This window comes from Tamandua tetradactyla, chromosome 8 (assembly GCF_023851605.1).
Source record: "Tamandua tetradactyla isolate mTamTet1 chromosome 8, mTamTet1.pri, whole genome shotgun sequence".
Taxonomy (NCBI): domain Eukaryota; kingdom Metazoa; phylum Chordata; class Mammalia; order Pilosa; family Myrmecophagidae; genus Tamandua; species Tamandua tetradactyla.
Genome location: NC_135334.1, coordinates 1,691,320 through 1,714,892, shown reverse-complemented (window position 1 = coordinate 1,714,892; position 23,573 = coordinate 1,691,320). Strand labels below are relative to the sequence as shown.

Below are 23,573 nucleotides of genomic sequence, written 5' to 3'. Positions count from 1 at the left end.
GGTATGCTACTGATATTTCCTTATGGACAAAGGGGAAGAGGAATATCTTATAGTTGGGTCTAGCCTAAAGTTTAAAAAGCACCCTGCAATCTCATTTAATTTCTTCAATTGATTAATTCATTCCTCCAATAAATAACACATTCACTGAAAACCAGTATGTGTTAGGTGCTGCATTAAGCTAGATTTTACTATATTTAGTTTTAATCTTACAACTAATTCATGAACTAAGCAGGACATATGTTATTTGGGTAATAAATGTGAGTTGTCCAAAGTCAAGAAACGAAAAGTCTGCTAAAACCAAGACTGTCTAACATCAAGTCAATACTTTCAAAATTAAGAAAAAACAAATTTCTATGTCTCTAGAGACACAGTGGACCTAAAATGATACATTTGCCCACCAGTTTATGAGTGTTTTCTACACAGGCCTATGTTCAGCATTTCACATGCATTTCATTCAATCCTCCCAATCAAATCTCAGCGGATGAGAAAACCAAGGCTTTAGTAATATTAAGCGACTCATACGAGGCTATGAAGCTGGTAAGAAGGGGAGCCGGCGTGTGAACACAGAGGTGTAGAACCACAAAACCCCAAGACTAGCTATATCACAGAAGACAAAAGCCTCATGGCTCTGGTTCACCTTATTATTATTTTTTTTTTTTTGCAAAATCTTATTGCTTTATTACCGACCTCTAAGCTTAGTTATACCATAATCCTTAAATAACCCTAATTTCCAAAATTAGAATAGTGACAATAGTAAGGTAACTTAAGGGGCAAAATCCAGGTATCAATGATAACCAGAAATATTTATAGATTAGCAACTAAAATAGCATAATTTCTAACAGAAATACTGAGGCACAAATGAATCAGCATGAAAAACTTGAAAATTCTGACTGTCTCCTTAGAGCAATTTGGTGGCTATTTCTATAAAAGTAGCTGTTCCTCCTACTTAATTCACATTGAAATCATTTTATATGACTAAGTTGGTGTAGCTATCAAGTACCTGGATATAAACTGGTAATGAAGTATAGGCAATAAATAGAAACAGTGATACTTTTTCTTATATAAGTGGTAAAAGTAAAAAAATGATAACAGTAAATTAAAATGTCATAAATCAACCTAACATTTTCTACTATATGGTTCATACACTTTTCATTCAACTAGTAACTAAATTAGATTCTTATTTCCATTACCTGATCTCCTTCTCCATGAATTGGGGAACACAACAAATATAATCCATGATATGCCAATTCTGGTATGTATTCTACATGGTTAAGGTTTCTAAAGAAAGAAGGCAAAAGACTATTTAATGGGTATGATGTTTATTTGGAATATATTCTAACTCTATAAGCTGTATTTAAATGAATAAATTCTGTACAATTAGGATAAAATGGCATTAATACTACAGCCAGAGCAAAACTTACTGTACTATATTTATATTTTAGCATTGGAAGAATTCATGGAGGAAAAAAATGGCTCACCTGTCTTGTGAAATATGAAATTCATGAAGAACTGGCTCGAAATTAGTTAATGCCACAAAGATCTGGAAAATAGGATACCAAGAAAAGGCCTGATTTTCCTTACTCACTGTAGCTTGTTAAACATTAGTTGTGGTCTGCATCCTTCGAGGTGCTGCAAGGCTCCTGAGATTCTCACTCACCTCTATACAGTTCTGTACACACTGTGGCTTTTCCTTCAGGGAAAACTTGGGGAGAAGTCTTAAAAAATTCTTCAAAAGGTGGAAGATTGCATTTCGAATTTGAGAAAGGTCCCGGGCAGAAAAACAAATATTATCTTCATCTTCTTGTTCTTCTATAATTTCATCCATCTAGATTATGAAGAAATGTACAGGTGACTTGCTAACAATGCCTAACCTTTTGTCCCATGGTTCTCAATTTATTCTAACCAAATCCAGTTAAACTCCAGCAAATAGCTGAGTCACTGTTACTGTTCCAGGTTTCCATAGTCACAGCTGTAAACTGTAGGACTAGTGATCACCAAGATATTTTCCAGCTCTGTAATCTGGTTATGAGTGAGAATTCCTTTGTTTGTGAGAAGTTTTGAAGTCAATGAACCACTACCATCCTGTCTACTCATATGAGAATACGGAATTCCAGTACTCTCTGACGGGCATTTCAACCACCCTATCTAATGACGTTCCCATGTGCACCAAATACGCCAGTTGGCATTGTGCCAAGCTCACCTGGACGCAAGACCGCGGAGAGAAGATTAGAAGGATGGAAAGACAGCAAGGCAGAAAGGTACTCTCAGTATTACACCAAGCCCAAGGAGCAACTTAAAGCCATTATCGGTGAGCTGATGACACTTCAGTTTTTGGCTATATTCAAAATGCCTGAAGCTTAGTCTACCTGTAGGTATATCTAAGAGTTACTTCCAGAGGACCTCTTGGGTTGTTCACATGTCACCTCTTTCTCTCTAAGCCCAACTGTGCATGAGAAGTCACTGCCCTCCCTCTATGCAGGATATGACATCCAGGGATGAAAGTCTCCCTGACAGCATGGGCGATGAATCCCAGGGATGAGTTTGGCCATGGTACCATGGGATCAGCAATGCCATCCTGACCAAAAGGGTTAAAAGAAATGTAACAAATAAGGTATCAGTGGCTGTTTCAGGGTTGAGAGGTTATTCTGTAGGTCACTGTTAAGTGATATTCAGTTAGACATTGTTACCTACCATAACTTAACAAACTCCACCAAGACAATTTCGCCAATTCTAAACAATGCCTAGGGCGTTGTATAAGATTCTACAAAGGGACGCCCCGCCAGCCAGCCCGCCCTCCTCTCCCTCTTTGTCCGTCGGCCGGGCGCGGCACTCACGCCCCGCCAGCCAGCCCGCCCTCCTCTCCCTCTTTGTCCGCCAGCCCGGCGCGGCCCTCACACCCCGCCAGCCAGGCCGCCCTCCTCTCCCTCTTCCCCCTTCTGCTCCGGCGACGCTCCATCCGCCATCTTATGCTTCCCTTTCTCCTCCTGCTCCGGCGGCTCTCCAAACACCACCGTGCCCTCATCCGCCTTCACCGGCTCCTCCGCCACCGGCCTCGACAGCCTTGCCACCCTCACCTTTCCTCCTCCAGAACAGCTACTGGGGGAGTGGAGACGATACAGAGCAGCTCCCGGAGCCACGACGGAAATCAAAGGGACGGCGTACCCCATCCTGGAACGGCTGACGGTCTGGGAGAACCAGCTCCGGTGAGATCGCCGACGGACGCAGGCTTTCCCAGGCGGGACAGCAAGCGGCCGGAGTCCCTCCCTTCCTCCTTCCCAGGCCAGCTGGCAGAATTGGGCAGGCAGTCCCCTCGGGCCGCGGTGGCTGGCGCCCCCAACACGCGAGGCCCCCCAGACCAACTGAGAGAGTTAGGTCGGAAATCCTCAGACCGCGGAAAACGGTGACCGGGGGGTCCCTTCCAAACACATGACTCCCCGGTCCGGCTGGGAACACTGCACTCTCCAGGGCTGCGGCAACTGGCGCCCTCCCGCCACGCTTGGCGCCCCGGGCCGACTAGGAAATTCGGTCAGGTGCTCTCCCGGGCTGCGGCAGCCGGCGACCCTCCCCGCGTTCGGACCCCCGGGCCGGCTGGCACTCTTCCAAGCCGCTTCGGATGCCGAACCTCCCCCACGGCGAGAGTTTTCCAAAGTTAAAGGACCCACAGCAACTTTTACTGGTGGAACCCGTAGACAAACATGTGCCACGACCGCCACCTACTGGGCAGGATAAGAAAAACAGAACCCAGATATTTCACAGAAAAACCTTTCAACCTGTGGGGTCCAACACCCAGGGAAATCTGACTAAATGCCCAGACGCCAGCAGAAGATAACGGATCACGCTCAGAAAATTGAAAATATGGCCCAGTCAAAGGAACAAACCAATAGTTCAAATGAGATACAGGAGCTGAAACAACTAATGCTGAATATATGAACAGAAATGGAAAACCACTTCAAAAACGAAATCGATAAATTGAGGGAGGACATGAAGAAGACATGGGCTGAACAAAAAGAAGAAATAGAAAAACTGAAAAAACAAATCACAGAGCTTATGGAAGTGAAGGATAAAGTAGAAAAGATGGAAAAAAACAATGGATACCTACAATGATAGATTTAAAGAGACAGAAGATAGAATTAGTGATTTGGAGGATGGAACATCTGAATTCCAAAAAGAAACAGAAACTATCCGGAAAAGAATGGAAAAATTTGAACAGGGTATCAGGGAACTCAAGGACAATATGAACCGCACAAATATACGTGTTGTGGGTGTCCCAGAAGGAGAAGAGAAGGGAAAAGGAGGAGAAAAACTAATGGAAGAAATTATCACTGAAAATTTCCCAACTCTTATGAAAGACCTAAAATTACAGATCCAAGAAGTACAGCGCACCCCAAAGAGATTAGACCCAAATAGGCATTCTCCAAGACACTTAGTAGTTAGAATGTCAGAGGTCAAAGAGAAAGAGAGGATCTTGAAAGCAGCGAGAGAGAAGCAATCCATCACATACAAGGGAAACCCAATAAGACTATGTGTAGATTTCTCAGCAGAAACCATGGAAGCTAGAAGACAGTAGGATGATATATTTAAGTTACTAAAAGAGAAAAACTGCCAACCAAGACTCCTATATCCAGCAAAATTGTCCTTCAAAAATGAGGGAGAAATTAAAACATTCTCAGACAAAAAGTCACTGAGAGAATTTGTGACCAAGAGACCAGCTCTGCAAGAAATACTAAAGGGAGCACTAGAGTCAGATACGAAAAGACAGAAGAGAGAGGTATGGAGAAGAGTGTAGAAAGAAGGAAAGTCAGATATGATATATATAATACAAAAGGCAAAATGGTAGAGGAAAATATTATCCAAACAGTAATAACTCTAAATGTTAATGGACTGAATTCCCCAATCAAAAGACATAGACTGGCAGAATGGATTAAAAAACAGGATCCTTCTATATGCTGTCTACAGGAAACACATCTTAGACCCAAAGATAAATATAAGTTGAAAGTGAAAGGTTGGGAAAAGATATTTCATGCAAATAACAACCAGAAAAGAGCAGGAGTAGCTATACTAATATCCAACAAATTAGACTTCAAATGTAAAACAGTTAAAAGAGACAAAGAAGGACACTATATACTAATAAAAGGAACAATTAAACAAGAAGACATAACAATCATAAATATTTACACACCGAACCAGAATGCCCCAAAATACGTGAGGAATACACTGCAAACACTGAAAAGGGAAACAGACACATATACCATAATAGTTGGAGACTTCAATTCACCACTCTCATCAATGGACAGAACATCTAGACAGAGGATCAATAAAGAAATAGAGAATCTGAATATTACTATAAATGAGCTAGACTTAACAGACATCTATAGGACATTACATCCCACAACAGCAGGATCCACCTTTTTCTCAAGTGCTCATGGATCATTCTCAAAGATAGACCATATGCTGGGTCACAAAGCAAGTCTTAAAAAATTTAAAAAGATTGAAATCATACACAACACTTTCTCGGATCATAAAGGAATGAAGTTGGAAATCAATAATAGGCGGAGTGCCAGAAAATTCACAAATACGTGGAGGCTCAACAACACACTCTTAAACAACGAGTGGGTCAAGGAAGAAATTGCAAGAGAAATTAGTAAATATCTCAAGGTGAATGAAAACGAAAACACAACATATCAAAACTTATGGGACGCAGCAAAGGCAGTGCTAAGAGGGAAATTTATTGTCCTAAATGCCTATATCAGAAAAGAAGAAAAGGCAAAAATGCAGGAATTAACTGTCCACTTGGAAGGACTGGAGAAAGAACAGCAAACGAATCTCAAAGCAAGCAAAAGGAAAGAAATAACAAAGATTAGAGCAGAAATAAATGAAATTGAAAACAAGAAAACAATAGAGAAAATCAATAAGACCAGAAGTTGGTTCTATGAGAAAATCAATAAGATTGATGGGCCCTTATCAAGATTGACAAAAAGAAGAAGAGAGAGGATGCAAATAAATAGGATCAGAAATGGAAGAGGAGACATAACTACTGACCTCACAGAAATAAAGGAGGTAATAACAGGATACTATGAACAACTTTACGCTAATAAATACAACAATTTAGATGAAATGGACGGGTTCCTGGAAAGACATGAACAGCCAACTTTGACTCAAGAAGAAATAGATGACCTCAACAAACCAATCACAAGTAAAGAAATTGAATTAGCCATTCAAAAGCTTCCTAAAAAGAAAGGTCCAGGACCAGACGGCTTCACATCTGAATTCTATCAAACATTCCAGAAAGAATTAGTACCAACTCTCCTCAAACTCTTCAAAAAAATCAAAGTGGAGGGAAAGCTACCTAATTCATTCTATGAAGCCAACATCACCCTCATACCAAAACCAGGCAAAGATATTGCAAAAAAAGAAAACTACAGACCAATCTCTCTAATGAACATAGATGCAAAAATCCTCAATAAAATTCTAGCAAATCATATCCAACAACACATTAAAAGAATTATACATCATGACCAAGTAGGATTCATCCCAGGTATGCAAGGATGGTTCAACATAAGAAAATCAATTAATGTAATACACCATATCAACAAATCAAAGCAGATAAATCACATGATCATCTCAATTGATGCAGAGAAGGCATTTGACAAGATTCAACATTCCTTCCTGTTGAAAACACTTGAAAAGATAGGAATACAAGGGAACTTCCTTAAAATGATAGAGGGAATATATGAAAAACCCACAGCTAATATCATCCTCAATGGGGAAAAATTGAAAACTTTCCCCCTAAGATCAGGAACAAGACAAGGATGTCCACTATCACCACTATTATTCAACATTGTGTTGGAGGTTCTAGCCAGAGCAATTAGACAAGAAAAAGAAATACAAGGCATCAAAATTGGAAAGGAAGAAGTAAAACTATCACTGTTTGCAGACGATATGATACTATACGTCGAAAACCCGGAAAAATCCACAACAAAACTACTAGAGCTAATAAATAAGTACAGCAAAGTAGCAGGTTACAAGATCAACATTCAAAAATCTGTAGCATTTCTATACACTAGTAATGAACAAGCTGAGGGGGAAATCAAGAAACGAATCCCATTTATAATTGCAACTAAAAGAATAAAATACCTAGGAATAAATTTAACTAAAGAGACAAAAAACCTATATAAAGAAAACTACAAAAAACTGCTAAAAGAAATCACAGAAGACCTAAATAGATGGATGGGCATACCGTGTTCATGGATTGGAAGACTAAATATAGTTAAGATGTCAATCCTACCTAAATTGATTTACAGATTCAATGCAATACCAATCAAAATCCCAACAACTTATTTTTCGGAAATAGAAAAACCAATAAGCAAATTTATCTGGAAGGGAAGGGTGACCCGAATTGCAAAAAACATCTTGAGGAAAAAAAAACGAAGCTGGAGGTCTCGCACTGCCGGACTTTAAGGCATATTATGAAGCCACAGTGGTCAAAACAGCATGGTATTGGCATAAAGATAGATATATCGACCAATGGAATCAAATAGAGTGCTCAGATATAGACCCTCTCATCTATGGACATTTGATCTTTGATAAGGCAGTCAAGCCAACTCACCTGGGACAGAACAGTCTCTTCAATAAATGGTGCCTAGACACTGGATATCCATATGCAAAAGAATGAAAGAAGACCCATATCTCACACCCTATACAAAAGTTAATTCAAAATGGATCAAAGATCTAAACATTAGGTCTAAGACCATAAAACAGTTAGAGGAAAATGTAGGGAGATATCTTACGAAACTTACAATTGGAGGCGGTTTTATGGACCTTAAACCTAAAGCAAGAGCACTGAAGAAGGAAATAAATAAATGGGAGCTCCTCAAAATTAAACACTTTTGTGCATCAAAGAACTTCATCAAGAAAGTAGAAAGACAGCCTACACAATGGGAGATAATATTTGGAAATGACATATCAGATAAAGGTCTAGTATCCAGAATTTATAAAGAGATTATTCAACTCAACAGCAAAAAGACAGCCAACCCAATTACAAAATGGGAAAAAGACTTGAACAGACACCTATCAGAAGAGGAAATACAAATGGCCAAAAGGCACATGAAGAGATGCTCAACGTCCCTGGCCGTTAGAGAAATGCAAATCAAAACCACAATGAGATATCATCTCACACCCACCAGAATGGCCATTATCAACAAAACAGAAAATGATAAGTGCTGGAGAAGATGCGGAGAAAGAGGCACACTTATCCACGGTTGGTAGGAATGTCAAATGGTGCAACCACTATGGAAGGCAGTTTGGCGGTTCCTCAAAAAGCTGAATATAGAATTGCCATACGACCCAGCAATACCATTGCTGGGTATCTAATCAAAGGACTTAAGGGCAAAGACACAAACGGACATTTGCACACCAATGTTTATAGCAGCGTTATTTACAATTGCAAAGAGATGGAAACAGCCAAAATGTCCATCAACAGAAGAATGGCTAAACAAACTGTGGTATATACATACGATGGAATATTATGCAGCTTTAAGACAGGATAAACTTATGAAGCATGTAATAACATGGATGGACCTAGAGAACATTATGCTGAGTGAGTCTAGCCAAAAACTAAAGGACAAATACTGTATGGTCCCACTGATTTGAACGGACATTCGAGAATAAACTTGGAATATGTCATTGGTAACAGAGTCCAGCAGGAGGTAGAAACAGGTAAGATAATGGGTAACTGGAGCTGAAGGGATTCAGACTGTGCAACAGGACTGGATACAAAAACTCAAAAATGGACAGCACAATAATACCTAATTGTAAAGTAATCATGTTAAAACACTGAATGAAGCTGCATCTGACCTATAGGTTTTGTTTGTTTGTTTGTTTATTTATTTTTTTTACTATTATTATTACTTTTATTTCTTTTCTCTGTATTAACATTCTATATCTTTGTCTGGTGTGTTGCTAGTTCTTCCAAACCGATGCAAGTGTACTAAGAAACGATGATCACGCATCTAGGTGATGATGTTGAGAATTGCTGACTGCATATGTAGAATGGTATGATTTCTAAATGTTGGGTTAATTTCTTTTTTTTTTCTTCTGTTAATTAATTAAAAAGAAAAAAAAAAAAAGATTCTACAAAGGTTCCATACACTAGGATAACTTTCCAGAAACCCACACACTCTAAATGAGTCCCTGGACCAGATAAGTCCTGAAATGCAAACGGGCCAGTCTCTCCAGAACATCAAATAGTTTCATTCCCATTGCCTATATTATTGACAGCCCCTTCCAACATGAAAAAGTTAGGATGGGTATAGTTCAAACACCCCTAAAGAGTAGGAGAAAGATAAAAGATGAGGGAGTTATACAGAGAAGGTAGGGTTTAACAAAGAAGTATGATTGCTGAATCATTATATTAATATTTCTTTTAGCCTCTAGTATCTAAAATGTTGGAATTGTAACCCATACCAAACTCTGAAATCTGTTCGACAACTGTTGTGCTGTGCTTCGAAATTTATTCTTTTTTTGTATGCATGTTATTTTTCACAAAAAAGAAAAAAATATGTATCTTCTAGTCTCCAGTGTTTTGGAACAGCTAGAAGAAAGAAATCTGAAACAGTGGAATGGTAACCCATAGCAAACTCTGATACCTGTTCTGTATCTACTTGTTGAAGTGTACTTTGAAATCACTGCTTTTGTTTCTTTTCTTTGTATATATGTTATATTTAACAATAAAAAATGTTTTAAAAAAATTCTAGTCAAAATGACTGAGATGGTTTGAAGCTACTATGTTTCCCTAGAAAAGCTTAGGTACTTTTAGGTGTAGACATACTGTTAGTGGGATCCTTTGATTAGATTATTTCTGTTGAGATATGACCCACCTCATTCAAGATGGGTTTTAATCATGTTACTGGAGTCCTTTATATGAGGATAAAGGACATACAGAAAAAGAAAGAGAGAGAAAAAAAACAAACACAGAGAGAAACACTCAGAGAAGATAAGACAGCCAAAAAATCAAGGATATACACAGAAGCTCAGAGAGGAAGCCACTGAAGCCAGAAGCTGGAAGCAACAAAACCCAGGAAGAAGGGAGAGAACAGCAAACATCGCCAGGTACCTGACCATCTGACAGAGGAGCTGAGAATTGCTGTTAGTCTTTATAGAGAAGGTATCACCTTGTTGATTCCTTGATCTGGACATTTTCACAGCCTCAGAATTGTAAACTCGTAAGTTAATAAAATCCCCACTGTAAAAGCCAAAGCCAAAGCCAAAAAAACAGCCTGAAACCACATTTTAATATAAAGTCAACCCTTAAATAAATCAAACTCATATGTAAATAAAGGTATGTTTAGTATTCTACTTCTTACCTCAAAATCATCTTTCCTAGGTGGTCTTACTCTTTTTCTGTTCCCTCTTGGATTAGCTTGAGAGCTCTTAGGTTGTTCTTTCTTTCTTTTCCGATTCAAGTTAGATCCCTGAGGCCAGCTCTTCTTTAGAATCTGAATACATTTGTCAAACATCACTGGGTGAAATACTTGATTGGCTATACTGCCTATTTATAAAAAAGTAAAGCAAGTTGGATTTAATTGTCTTAAAATATTTTTGTAATAACAGATAAAAAGTAAGAAAGCAAAAATACAAGTTTTTCATAATAACTTTGAGTAATACTGACTTTTTAGCAAAGAAGTACGATTATTGACTTTAGCCTTAGGGATAAGCAACAGTGCTGTATCTGGGCATGATGGGAGTGATGCCTTGATTAATCCTTGCCCTCCTGCCTATAAAACTGGACAAATGAAATAACCATTTAAAAACACCAGTCAAGGGGCAGTATAGAGATGCACACCCTGAGAAAAGGGAAACAAATGAAGTGAATGGCTTAGATCTGCCAGTCTTGCATCTAGAGACAATTTCTGGACAACAGCAGACAAATCGCAAACCCTAGCAGATCATGATGTCTTTTGCAGTGGAGAATACAGAAATCATAGTTCAGAAAGACAGGGGTAGCTGGAATTTCTGGGGCAAGGTACTGGAGAAGAAGTTACATGGAAAAATAGTTTCAGAAATCTACCAAGGACTGCATATCAAGCTTTGCGTATGTAAGGGAAAACTCCATAAGGTTCAGGAAAGAACAATTTACCAAAAGCTGAAGCTGAACAATTTTCAGAATTCACACAGGGCTAAGTGTGTTTCAGTTCTGACTAGCTAGTGGAGACACTCTGTTTATCACCAAGAGCATCCAGTAGAGGTGCTCACTGGAAACACAGTTATAGTGGGGCTAAACTAGCTACAGTAGAGACTACTCTGTATCAGCCCTAACAAAGCTTCAAAATAAGCTTCAAAAAGATCCTATTCATCCAGGAACAGGTGCCTACAAAAACATGCTTCAACATCATTTAAAGAAACAATAAAATTCAAACACTGAACAATCTAATGTTCAGAATGTCCAGCATCCAATAAAAAAATTATCTGGCATGCTAATAATCAAGAAAATGTGACCCATAACAAGAAAAATCAGTCAATATAAACAGTACCAGAAATGGCAGAGATAATGGAATTAATAGACAAAAGTCTTAAAGCAGGTACTATAAATAAGCTCAAGAATTAAAAAGAAAAGATTAGCAGAACAAGGAGAGAAATGAAAAAAATTTTTTAAAAAGAACCAAGTGGAAATTGTGAATCTGAAAAGAAAAAAGTCCCTGGATGGCATAACAGATCAAACACTCTGGAAATAAAGACTAGCGAACTTGAAGACACAGAAGAAGCACAGAAATGAAAAAATGAATTTCCCAGTGCCTGTGGGAGAGTATCCAGCAATTAAACATATGAGTAATTCAAGTCCAAGAAAAGAGAGGGGAGAAAAATTTGAATAAATAACTGAACAATTTCCAAATTTGTTGAAAATTAAAACTCTACAGACCTAAGAAGCTCAATGAGCCCCAACCATGACAAACACAAAGAAAATCACACTGAAGCCTAGATACTCTAATCAATTTGCTAAAACACAATGATAGAGAAAATCTTAAAAGCAGCCGAACAAAAAAAGTCATACAACATGTAGAGGAACAATGATAAGGATGCATGTAGATTTCTCACCAAAACAAAATAAACTAGAAGAAAACAGAATAACACCTATAAAATCACTGAAAGGAAAAACCTGTCCCAGTCTTCAAAACTGGAGGCAAAATGAAGACCTACAAGAAATTTTTTAAAAAGTTCTCAGGCTAGAATAAAATTATGTCAGATGTAACTTTCAGTTATAAAAGACATTTGATTTCTTACTTTTTAAAAAATCTTTTAAAATATAATTAAAGGGAAAATGTTAACAATGAATTGTGCAGTTTATAACACGGAGAAATAAAATACATAGCTACAACAGTACAAAGAACAGAAAGGGAGAAGGGAAACTATTATTTTAAGGTTCTTACACTTAGGTAGTACAATATTATCAAAAGATGGACGGTTAAAAGTGCTTACTATATACCCTAAACACACACACATTCAAAGAGTTATAGCTAATAAGACAAAAAAGAAGATAACATGGAATACTAAAAAAAGAAAAAAAAATTGAAGAGGGGAAAATGAAAGACAAAAAAGATGGGACAAATAGAAAATAAACAGCAAAACAGCAGAAACCCAAGCATACTGTTAACTATTTCTAATGTAATTATGTAAGCTGTCTCAACCTTCCAATGAAAAGGCAAAGATTATCAAAATGGATGAGTACGAATTACAGAGGCAGAGACAGACTACAAGAAACTCTAAGTATAAACAGATTAAAAATAAAAGCATTGAGGGGTGCAAGGGTACTTTAGTGGTAGAATTCTCTAGCCTGCCATGCAGGAGACTCAGGTTTGATTCCCGGTCCATGAATTTCCCAAAAAACAAACAAGCAAAACAAACAAAAACTAACCAAACAAAAATTCAAGAAACAGTGCTTCAAAAAATGGGATTACTGCAGGGTGCTGAAAATAGATGGTAATTAATATTTTAAAATTTCAACTTATGTGTGAGACTAAAGCAAAATATGTTTATTTGGTACAAAATTTATATTTTGACTAGTGCATTTCGTAATATAACTTATGTAGACAGCTTAATTGAACACCATAATACATGGAACCTTGAGTAGGACATGAGATTTTGTTGGTTTGTCCAGAGTGATGCCCTGATCAACTTCCCCAAGTTGAATTCTTGATATTCTCACAATCAGTGTGGACAACCAAAGCTGCAGGCTGAACCCCCAATCTTGGGGTTTGTTCATATGAAACTTAACCCCACAAAGGATAGGGCAAGTCTACTTAAAATTTAGGCCTAAGAGTCACCCCCAAGAGAGCCTTTTGTTGCTCAGATGTGGCCTCTCTCTCCAGCCAACATAACGAGCAGTCTCACCACCCTCCCCTTCTCTGCATGGGACATAACTCCCAGGGGTGTGGACCTTCCTGGCAACGTGGGACAGAGATCCTGGAATGAGCTGAGACTCAGCATCAAGGGACTGAGAAAAACCCTAGAATGAGCTGAGAATTAACATCAAGGGATTGAGAGAACCTCTTTGACCAAAGGGGGAAGAGTGAAATGAGACAAAGTGTCAATGGCTGAGAGATTCCAAACAGAGTTGAGAGGTTATCCTGGAGGTTATTCTTACATATTAAATAGATATCACCTTGTTAGTCAAGATGTAATGGAGAGGCTGGAGGGAACTGCCTGAAAATGTAGAGCTGTGTTCCAATAACCATGTTTCTTGAAGATGATTGTATAACGATGTAGCTTTCACAATGTGACTGTGTGATTGTGAAAACCCTGTGTCTGATGCTCCTTTTATCTACCTTATCAACAGACGAGTAAAACATGGAATAAAGATGAATAATGGGGGAACAAATGTTAAAATAAATTTAGTAGATTGAAATTCTAGTGATCAATGAAAGGGAGGGGTAAGGGGTATGGGATGTATGAATTTTTTTCTGTTTTCTTTTTATTTCTTTTTCTGAATAGATGCAAATGTTCCAAGAAATGATCATGATGATGAATATACAACTATGTGATAACATTGTGAATTACTGATTATATATGTAGAATGGAATGATCAAAAGTTAGGAATGTTTGCATTTGTTTGGTGTTTTTTGGTATTTTTAAAAAAATTAAAGAATTTAAAAACAAAACAAACAAAAAAACAGAATACTCACATGGAAAAATAATGACATGTGACCCCACCTTACAGCATACCAAAAAATAATAATAATAATAATAACAAAATAAAAGCATCAAAAAAGATGTATAATCCAAGCACTAATCAAAAGATCTGGTTTTACTAGTATTAGACAAAGTGGACATTTGACAAAGAGGGACATAAGATAATACTAAAAGCATCACTTCATCAGGAAGACATAAAAAATCTCATTAAAACCTTGAAAGATATTTGAATAGATATTTCTCTAGCGAAGACACAAGTGGCCAATAAGCACATGAACATTTTCCCAATATCATTAGTCATTAGGAAATGCAAGTCAAAACCACAATGAGATAGCACATCACACCAACTATGATAGCTAGACAAAACCCAGACAATAACAAACGGTGGAGAAGATGTGGAAACTGGAACTGTCTTATTTTACTGCTAGGACATTAAAATGGTACAGATGCTTTAGTTTGATAGCTCCTCAACAGGTTATACACAGAGTAACCACATGACTCAGCATTCTACTTCTAGGTGTGTGTGTGTACACATACGTATCCAAGAGGAATGAAAACATCCACGCAAATGGTTGTACAAGAATATTTCTAGGTTAAAAGCAGGGGCTCAAATAGACATTTGTACACGTATGTTTGTGGCAGCATTTATTCACAATACCCAATCGATGGGAGGTGGCAGATGGTCACATCAACCGAGAAGCAGAAGGGTGAAATGCGGTATATACATGTAATGAAATATTGTGCGGCTACAGAAAGGAAGTTGTGAGGCATGCAACAAAGTGAATGAAACCTGAGGACATACATGGAGCAAAATAACGAGAAACAAAATGGCAAATATTGTATGGTCTTTTTAGAAAACACCTGCAAGAAAATTAGGGCCTAGATTGTAAGCTCTTATAGCAGTCACATAGATTCCTGAGCTTTAAGGGTTATTTCTAAATACTGAGATGCTGTGCTCTATGTGCGTAACCTCGTATTTCCCTGGAACTTTGGGTAGCTGTATGACACCTAAGATTAAGAGTTAGAGTTCTGCAGTTCTGTAAGTTAGCATTACTCCATACAGCACCTGTTAAAGAAGCTGAAAAGAGAGATCAGACTTCAATTAGAGGTAAGAACGAAGCTGATCTGGTTGGGACTAAGGTCAACCAGAACACAGGGTAAAGGAGGATACAGTCTGTATTTTAGACTTTACCTTCTATATGAGACCAAAGGAAGAGATGTTTATTTTGCACCAAATTTAAATTTTCAGTAGCACACAATGTAACTTAACCTGTCTGGCCAGTTCTGTTAAACAATGTAAACACATCATTCCCTAGAATAGGGAATGAGATCTTGTAATTCTGTATAGCTTAATGTAATACTCTGATACATTTCAAAGTATGTTGGGCTAAGATAATTAAAAAGTATTGGCAAAGTCCACTGAGGGACTGGAGAAAAACTATGGACTGTTAAACTTCCTACTTAGGAAACTCCTGATATTCTCTTAAGCATTAACTTGGCATTCTCAAATAACAGGCCAAGCCCTCAATCTTGAGGCTTGCTCTTATGAAACTTATTTCAGTACCAGAGAAGCTAAGCCTACCTATAATAATGCCTAAAAGTTTCTTCCAGAGAACCTCTTTTGTTGTCAGATATGGCCTCTCTCTCTAAGCCCATATCTGCAAATAAACTCATCTCCCTTCCCCTTACATGGGACATGACTCCTAGGGATTAACCTGGCCCTGGCATCGTAGGATCGACAACACCTTCCTGACCAGGAGTCAGGAGGAGCAGGGACATATCAGAATTTCAAAAGTAGAGTTCTTGTAGCTTAAAAACATCTCCCTTCCAGCCTTATTCCACTCATACTATTTGTACTAGATTATAGATAAAATTATATCAGGAAGCAAGCACACTTTAAAGAAGAAAAGGCAAAGACAGTTTTCAAATACCTAAAAAATGCCAGGTTATACTCCCTCTCATTTAATCCTTAAAACAAACCTATGAGATGAGTTACAACTGCCCCACCATGTTAAGTGCAGAGACAAAGTGTAAAAGTTGGAAACAATGCAGGAAAAAAAATAAGAAAAGTCATGTTTTATCATATCAAGTATACATACCAGGTACTTCCAGCAGCAGAAAATAGAGCCCAGCAGCATAAAGGCCATATTCTCGATACTGCACACTGACATTTTTCTTATGGATGGTTTGAACAAAGTGATGAAATAATGCCACAAGGGCACTGGGGGAGACACTGTTCTCAGTGAAGAATGTCCAAATGCTCTGGAAAGTGGTAGGGAACAAGGAATCATAAACAGATAATTTAAGAAATGGGAAAAACTATTATTCCATTTTTTTTATAAGTATTTAATACTTTACAAAAAGAGAAACAGACTCCTAATGATAAATGTTTGCCATCGTCAAAGGGAGTGAAACAAAAAATTTAAATTAAATAATTATTATTCAAATTTCTGAAGACAAATATATAAGATATTTAAATAAATATCAAAAAAAATTTTGGTTCATTTCAAACAAAAATACTTCTAAAATTATTAAAGCTTAAAACTGCCCTACGACTTCTGGGACACTCTAAGTCAGTGATTCCTCAGATAAGTTACTCCTCTATTTTAAAGGAACTCAAATGCCAGCTTCCACTCTACTGAGGAAACCAGAGCCATGTATTTAAATGTTCTATAGGTTGTGGGCAGTGGGAGTAGGAAACACCTGAAAATCTCTCCCTCAATAGTCAGAAGCTTAGGTGAGGAAGGAAATAAACTTTAGAATATAAACCTCAAATTTATAAATTTTATCATTTTTGCATGCTTTTTATTATTAAATATTTAGTATTATTTACATACCAAGGAAATGGATAATTTGTAAAAACTGAACATTGCATTAACTAAATATGGTTTATCCTCGAGTATCCTGAAAAAGAAACAGGGCCATCAAATTAAAAAATGCAGACCTTATACATCTGCTTCCCCTAAAGAAAACAGCGAAAGTGGTAGGTGATGCCCTGGATTAGGTTCCCTGCTTAGCAGCTGCCACCTTATTTTTTCAGCACTCTCTTTACTTCACTCCACCACACCTGCGACAATGGCGGCAGCCCTGCAACCTTTGGGGAGAAAATATCACCTTGCTGATGCCTTGATTTTGGACCTCTCCTATTTTCAAAGCCATGAGTCAATAAATTACTGTTGTTTAAGTCAACCCACTATATGGTATTTGTTTTAGCAGCTAGGCAATTAATATTATTACAAACCAAATATTTGCAGTTCTCTAAGACACATGGTAGATCCAACTTCCTGAAGCTAAATGTAGTCATCAGACTTACTCTGGCCAGGGAAATGTGTGCGGAAGCTTTGAGAACCAGTACTTAATCCTCTATCCTAACTCACCAGAGTCCTTGAAGGGAGGGAGAGGCTCTGCATCACAACCATGACTTTGTCTTCTAAGGCATTTAATGCAGTTGTCATTATGCTTAATAAACCTTTAATTAGATGATTTAATATTTAAACAGCTATGTAAAACTTATAACTGAAATTTTTAAATTAATTTAAATGTTTCAGATATTAATATCTACGTATTTTTTGGTTCTGCTTCTTAGTCCTTTCGTTTTTTGATAAGCAGCTAATGAGCTAATATGTGTTCTAGGTAGAACTCGATATTTAAAGGAACTCTAGATAAATCTGGTTATAATCCAATCAATTCTCAGTTTAATAATTTCAGATTTTCTTAAAGTTAAGTCACGCCTAAATTGTTACTTGCATTTTCCTTGGTCTTCTTTTCATATTTCGTTTGTTTTATCCTCCTTGTTTTTGTGTTTCTTTTCCTTTAATTTGCTGTTCTAGAGAGTGGTCATGACTTAAAAAAAATAACTGAAGACTAATAATACTTTGAAATTTTGAGGGAAAGCTAACAGGAAATTCCAATAAGAGAAGCACATTCTTTATTCTACTCTTATTGTACACTTAAGAACTATATACTAAAAGGCTAAATTTTCAATTATAATAAGTGACTTTCATCTTCTAGTTCTAACACTTAAAAATGGCTGGTTTGATTTTTTTATTTTTTTACCTCTGTAGATCCATGTTCTTCAGTAGCAAAGGGAAATAGACTTTCATAGAGTTGTGTGAACACTTTCAATCCATTCTCTGTGATCTCTGCTTCAATGCTGGGATCCAAAGGCTCAGTCTCTGTGAAATCCAGATCCCAAACTGTGTCCACCCATGCTGGTAGAAAATAAAATTAAATTAATTCCAACCCATAAGAAGTAATAAAAAAAAAACAACTATCTTTAGACTCTAGAAGAGAAAAATACATTAGTGATAACTTATCTTTAACTATACAATACACGTTTAATATAATTAAAGGAAAGCACAAAAGATTAAGAAAAACTTTTTCTTTTTCTAGGTATGAGGTTGTTTGCCTTTGAAAACTATCAAAAAGGAAAACACCTTTTAGATATAATAGTTCTGGGGAATGAGTTAAAACCCTTAATGATCAGGCTCTACACTACACAGTCAATATGGGGAAGAAAGAGGATAATTAAAATGGCCTCAGATGTCACTTGTGAAAATCACATAACCCAGTTAATAAACACAATCAACATTGGGCCCTGGGGCAGTAATGTAGTATGTTTAAAAAACAGATATGATTCCCTGTTTTAGTTTGCTAAAGTTGCCAGAATGCAACATACCAGACACAGATCAGACTTTAATAAGGGGCTTTATTTAGTTAAAAACTTATAGTTCTTCAAAGGAAAAGCAGCTAGCTTTCATCAGTTTCTCTGTCAAATTTGAAGGAACACTTCTCTCTTGACTTTTGGGTTCCAACAGCTTTCCCCAGGGCAATTCCTTTCTGCAACTCCAAATGTCTGGGCTGAGCCAAGAGTGCTGAGATGAGGTATGCTGAGCTGCTGCGCTCTCTTCTGACTGCTCTCTTTTAAGCCCTCCAGCTAATTAAATTAAACCTCACTAACTGTGGAGGGCACTTTCCTTAGTAGACTGTACATGTAATCAGTCATAGATGATTTAACAAACTGATGACTTAAGTCCATAGAAACAGAACAATGGGGCATCATTACCTGGCCAAGTTGACACCTGAACCTAACTACCACATTCCTCCAAGAAGTTTAAACCAGAGGAGATGAGCCAGGCTCACACTGAGAGAAACGCAAGACAGTGATTTCAAAATACACTGTGGGAAGAACTGAGTTAGGGTGAGAGAATGTGACATTAAAGCAGCATTCCAGGTAGACTGCTCACCAATGTCTGTTGACTTTAAACCTTCTCACACTTTTCTAACAGATTACTTTTCCTCAGTGTTTTCAATACATCATTCCTCCAAACCTAAAATGAGGACTACATGGAAGCACGTGGACATTCCAGACAGGTTACTAATTAGCTGCAGCTTCAAATCAATACTCCTTAAATATTTGTTCACCATTGATTTAGAGAAACTGAGCACAGCATGGAGACAGAGTACAGAAAAAAACGGAAAAGGTAGGTTTCAACCTTTGTTTCATGGCTGTAAGCATTATACTGCAGTTAGTAAAGGAAAAATGTGGGGTTAACTAGACTCATCCTCCTCAGACTGCATAAACTAATCATCGTTAGTTTGACCCTAGAGGAAGGAGTACCATTCTACATTCCAAGAAGATTCGCATTGCATTCCTTCCAGACGTACGCATATGTTGCTTGGAAGATCTGGAAAATCCAACTGTAATTCTATCTTCGCAATGGTGTCTCAATTCAAACCACAAACCAACAAAGTGCCACACTCCTTTCCTAGCTTTCCTTGCAATAGCTCTGTCAACAGTGAACTAATGTGGAAGGCAATACCTGGCCCTGGTTTCCAGGCCTCCTAAAATCATCTGGATGACTTCAGTCATATCACTTCTAACATACCACTTCCAAGGCTCTACTTCTTGAGCTATCAAAGGTAGGCGATAATACCTATCAATTTTACAAGAGAATGTTCTACTGGAAAGATTTACTACGAGGATGGGAGGGGCCAATAAGGATGAAAGGAGGTGGCAGTGAGAAAAGAGGAAATGGGTAAAAAAAAACTGGACTTCTAGTTCACTCTTCCTTAAAGTAATTAAAATTTGTGGAATAAAACCTTAAAGTTGAGATAACGCCACACAGTAACTTTATCTTTCCTGTGACCTGGAAGACTGCCAAAATTTTAGCAGCAGACCATCTCAGTCCAATTCACAACTGCCATTGTTCAGTGAGTACAAAGTCTAAGAACCACAGACTGATCATGGGAACTCAATATATTCTTATTAAACAAATACTGAAGGCAAGACAGAGAAAATCTTGCAAAGACAGCAGTTTTGTTGGAGGGATAATCCCGAATCATCTCAGGATCGAGACGCCTTAGATCCATCCCAAGCATGGGGTTCCCCGTTCAGGGAAAAGACACAAATCCTTGGAAAGGAGATCTAAAAGGTAAGCTATTATGCATTTTGTGATCACAAAGAATTGGACAAAGAGGGCTGGAGATACTCATTTTCACCTTTTTGTGACACTTTGCCCCTTTCTTTCAGCTCTCTTTAATTAGTTTTACTTGTATTTATAAAAATAACAAGAAGAGAAAAGAGAAGCCCATGAGCTGTAAATTCTCAAATCCATGAAACCCTAGGGACAAACAGAGTTGTACATTAATCCAGATGCAAGAAACCAACAGATGGTTCTCAATTCAGGAAGGTAAAAAATAAAAAGGACTCCAATTAATGACAGTAGGTCTTTTAAACCATTACTTCTAACCTCATTTCTGGATCGTAACCACCAAAGCCCAACAAGAAAAGAAACTACCTGGTATCAGGAAATCTGGGGTCCTACTAAAGACACTGTGTTTAGACTTGTCAAACCACTTAGTAATCTATTCAAACCAAATCTCTCACTATCCTTCTGATTTATCAACTATCAAATGGAGGTAACATCTGCTCTAACTACTTCCCTTAGGATGGAAGATGAGGAAATTCATCATCATTCATTCATTCACTCATTCAACAAACAGTTTTGAAAAAAAAACTAGGGAGAAGCCACTACGATTAGTGAAAGGGATACATCGATGAAAACCACAGAGTTCTTGCTCATGAAGATGGTACCATCTCATACTTATACCAAAAAAAGCAGCTTGTAACAGGAAAAAGACCACTGAGTTGTGAGTCAGATAGAATACCACTGTGCTTGCAACACAGGAGACTCAATAAATGACAGCTATTATTACTTTCACAATGGATGAGTGTTAAAATAGCAGCATATAGTAAAATGCCATAGGCAATACTACTTTGGGAAGGGGTGCAGAATAGCAGTGGGAGAATGTTTTTTTGGTTGGATCTCAACATGGTGGTTTGTCAAGGAAAGAAAAAAATGCATTCCATACAGAGTGCAGCATAAAAAGCACAAGGGGAAAGAGATTGCAAAGCATTTAGAAATAAACAAAACAGTTACAATATAGCATCTGAGTGTGGAGGGTGAGAATTAGTATTTATTCAGCAGTTATTGTGTGCCCGGTACTAAATTAATCTTCATAAAAACCCTATGAAGTAGGTATTATAATCCTCATTTGAAGTATTAAGAAACAGAGGCTTGGACAAATTAAGCAACTTGCCCAGCAATGCCTGGATACTACGTGGAAGGGCCAAGACACCAAGGGAAGTGTCTCTGACTCCAAAGATTATGCTCCTGGAAAAGCTGGCTGGAGTGGACAGTGAAGGCTCTTCTATGGCATACCAAAAATTTGGTCATTTATTTAAAAAACAAAGAGGAAGCATTAAAGGTTTAGAATTAACATGTTCAAAACTGTGTTTGAAAAGTGATCCTGGTATAGGTATTAGGGACAGACTAAAAGAGTGAATGTCAGAAAACACCTACTTTCTGCACCTGGAGTGTGCCATCAGAAGTGGTACAGAGAAGACCTGAACGGGCGTTCCAAAGGTGGGACAAAAGGTGTTGTGGGAACAAACCTAGAAGGGAGAATTCCACAACTGCCAGGGCTGTGGACTGGCCGGAGCCACTGGCTGGTTTTGGGAATTCAGATTAAAAAACAGATTTGGTGGTGAAGAGTTCAGTTTCATTCAGGAGAAGTTTGTGGTGTATGCAAGATAGCCAGGTAAACACACAAACAAAAAGTCCAAGAAGTCTGGCCAGAGAAACAGAGTTGCTATTTAAAACCACAGGAATGAACAGCACTCCTGAAAACCCTAAAGAATACCCAGGGCTCTATCAGAGGCTTTATAAAAATTTCACTCACTAAGTTTATTTTTCAGAAACTTAAAACCTCCAGGTTGTTCCTATGCCAGATAAGCCTTGAAACCCAGAGGCACCAGTCTCTGAGAACATTAATCAGTTAAATCCTCTTACCCCATAATGTCCACACCCCTTTTCAACATGAAGAAGTTAGAATTGCCCAAATATCCCTGAAAACTGGGAGAAGGGTCAAATGAGGAGTTGTAACAGAGAAGATAGGATTTAACAAATGAATGTGACTATGGAATTACTATACTGACATTTCTTGTTAGCCTCTGGTGTATTACAACAGCTAGAAAAAAATATTTGATATTGTGGAATTCTTAACCGATACGATACTTTGAAATTTGCTCTATAACTACTTGTTAAACTGTACTTCATCACTTTTCGGCTTATGTTATATTTCACAATAAAAATTGTTTAAAAAAGAAAAACAACACAGGAGTGGATGCGTTTGCTAGGGAGATATGCAGAATAAGAGTGAGGCCCAGAAAACACGCAAAAGTACCGAAAAAGATCAGACAACAAGGCAGCAAGTTTGCTTTTTAAAAAATTCTTTTATGTTTTCAATTGTAACCCAGCTCTGAATGGCAGCACAAACCTGCAAGACACCGGATCCTGCGGAGGGCCGCACTTCCGCCGGGCCCTGTGCCCCACACCCCGACTCCCACAGCCGCGTCCCCAATCCCTTTCCTCTCACTCGCCCCCCACAGGCCTGTCCCTTATAGGGTCTCCCGCCCCACCTCCCCGCGCCGCAACCCCCTTGGTCCCCTCCACAGAAACGCCCCCCAACCCATCCTCCGCCCTTTCTTCCCTCCCCGAACCCTTCCCTCCGGGCCCAGGCTAGGTGTGGCCGCAGCATCAAGTTGTGCGCGGAGCTGGGCCTCTTCCTTTTCCAGACACTAACCCGCCGCGCGCGGCCTCGCGGCCTTACCTGGGCTGAGGTCCAGCGGGCACCAGGGCTGCAGGCAGCCCCCGAGGCCGCGCAGCGCCACCATGGTGCGGCACCCGCCCGCTGCCGGCCGGCTTCGCTTTCAAAGCTCGCTCCCGCGCGCGCGCCAGACGCTCCAGGTGACCAATCACAGCCCGCGAGCCTTCGCGCAGTTGACCAATCGGCTGGGGTTCCTAGCGCATGCGCAGAACACAGGCGGG

The 23,573-nt window shown here is 38.4% G+C and overlaps 1 protein-coding gene across 3 annotated transcripts in view; it reads right to left on the bottom strand.

Moving 5' to 3' along the window:
* The window catches only part of NCAPD3 (non-SMC condensin II complex subunit D3), a 103,107-nt gene extending 79,639 nt beyond the window's left edge, over positions 1-23,468 (bottom strand). For 2 of the 3 annotated variants that reach the window (XM_077112391.1, XM_077112392.1), the window contains exons 1-7: positions 23,356-23,468; positions 18,238-18,392; positions 16,281-16,443; positions 10,362-10,546; positions 1,658-1,825; positions 1,479-1,540; positions 1,191-1,278 (exon numbers count right to left, since the gene is read on the bottom strand). In XM_077112391.1, coding sequence (XP_076968506.1) covers positions 1,191-1,278; positions 1,479-1,540; positions 1,658-1,825; positions 10,362-10,546; positions 16,281-16,443; positions 18,238-18,392; positions 23,356-23,419 — 885 coding nt within the window. In that variant the 5' untranslated portion in view covers positions 23,420-23,468. Of the gene's footprint in view, positions 1-1,190; positions 1,279-1,478; positions 1,541-1,657; positions 1,826-10,361; positions 10,547-16,280; positions 16,444-18,237; positions 18,393-23,355 lie in introns of those variants that run through there. The other variant, XM_077112393.1, reaches the window with a different exon arrangement.
* Positions 23,469-23,573: the final 105 nt, after the last annotated feature.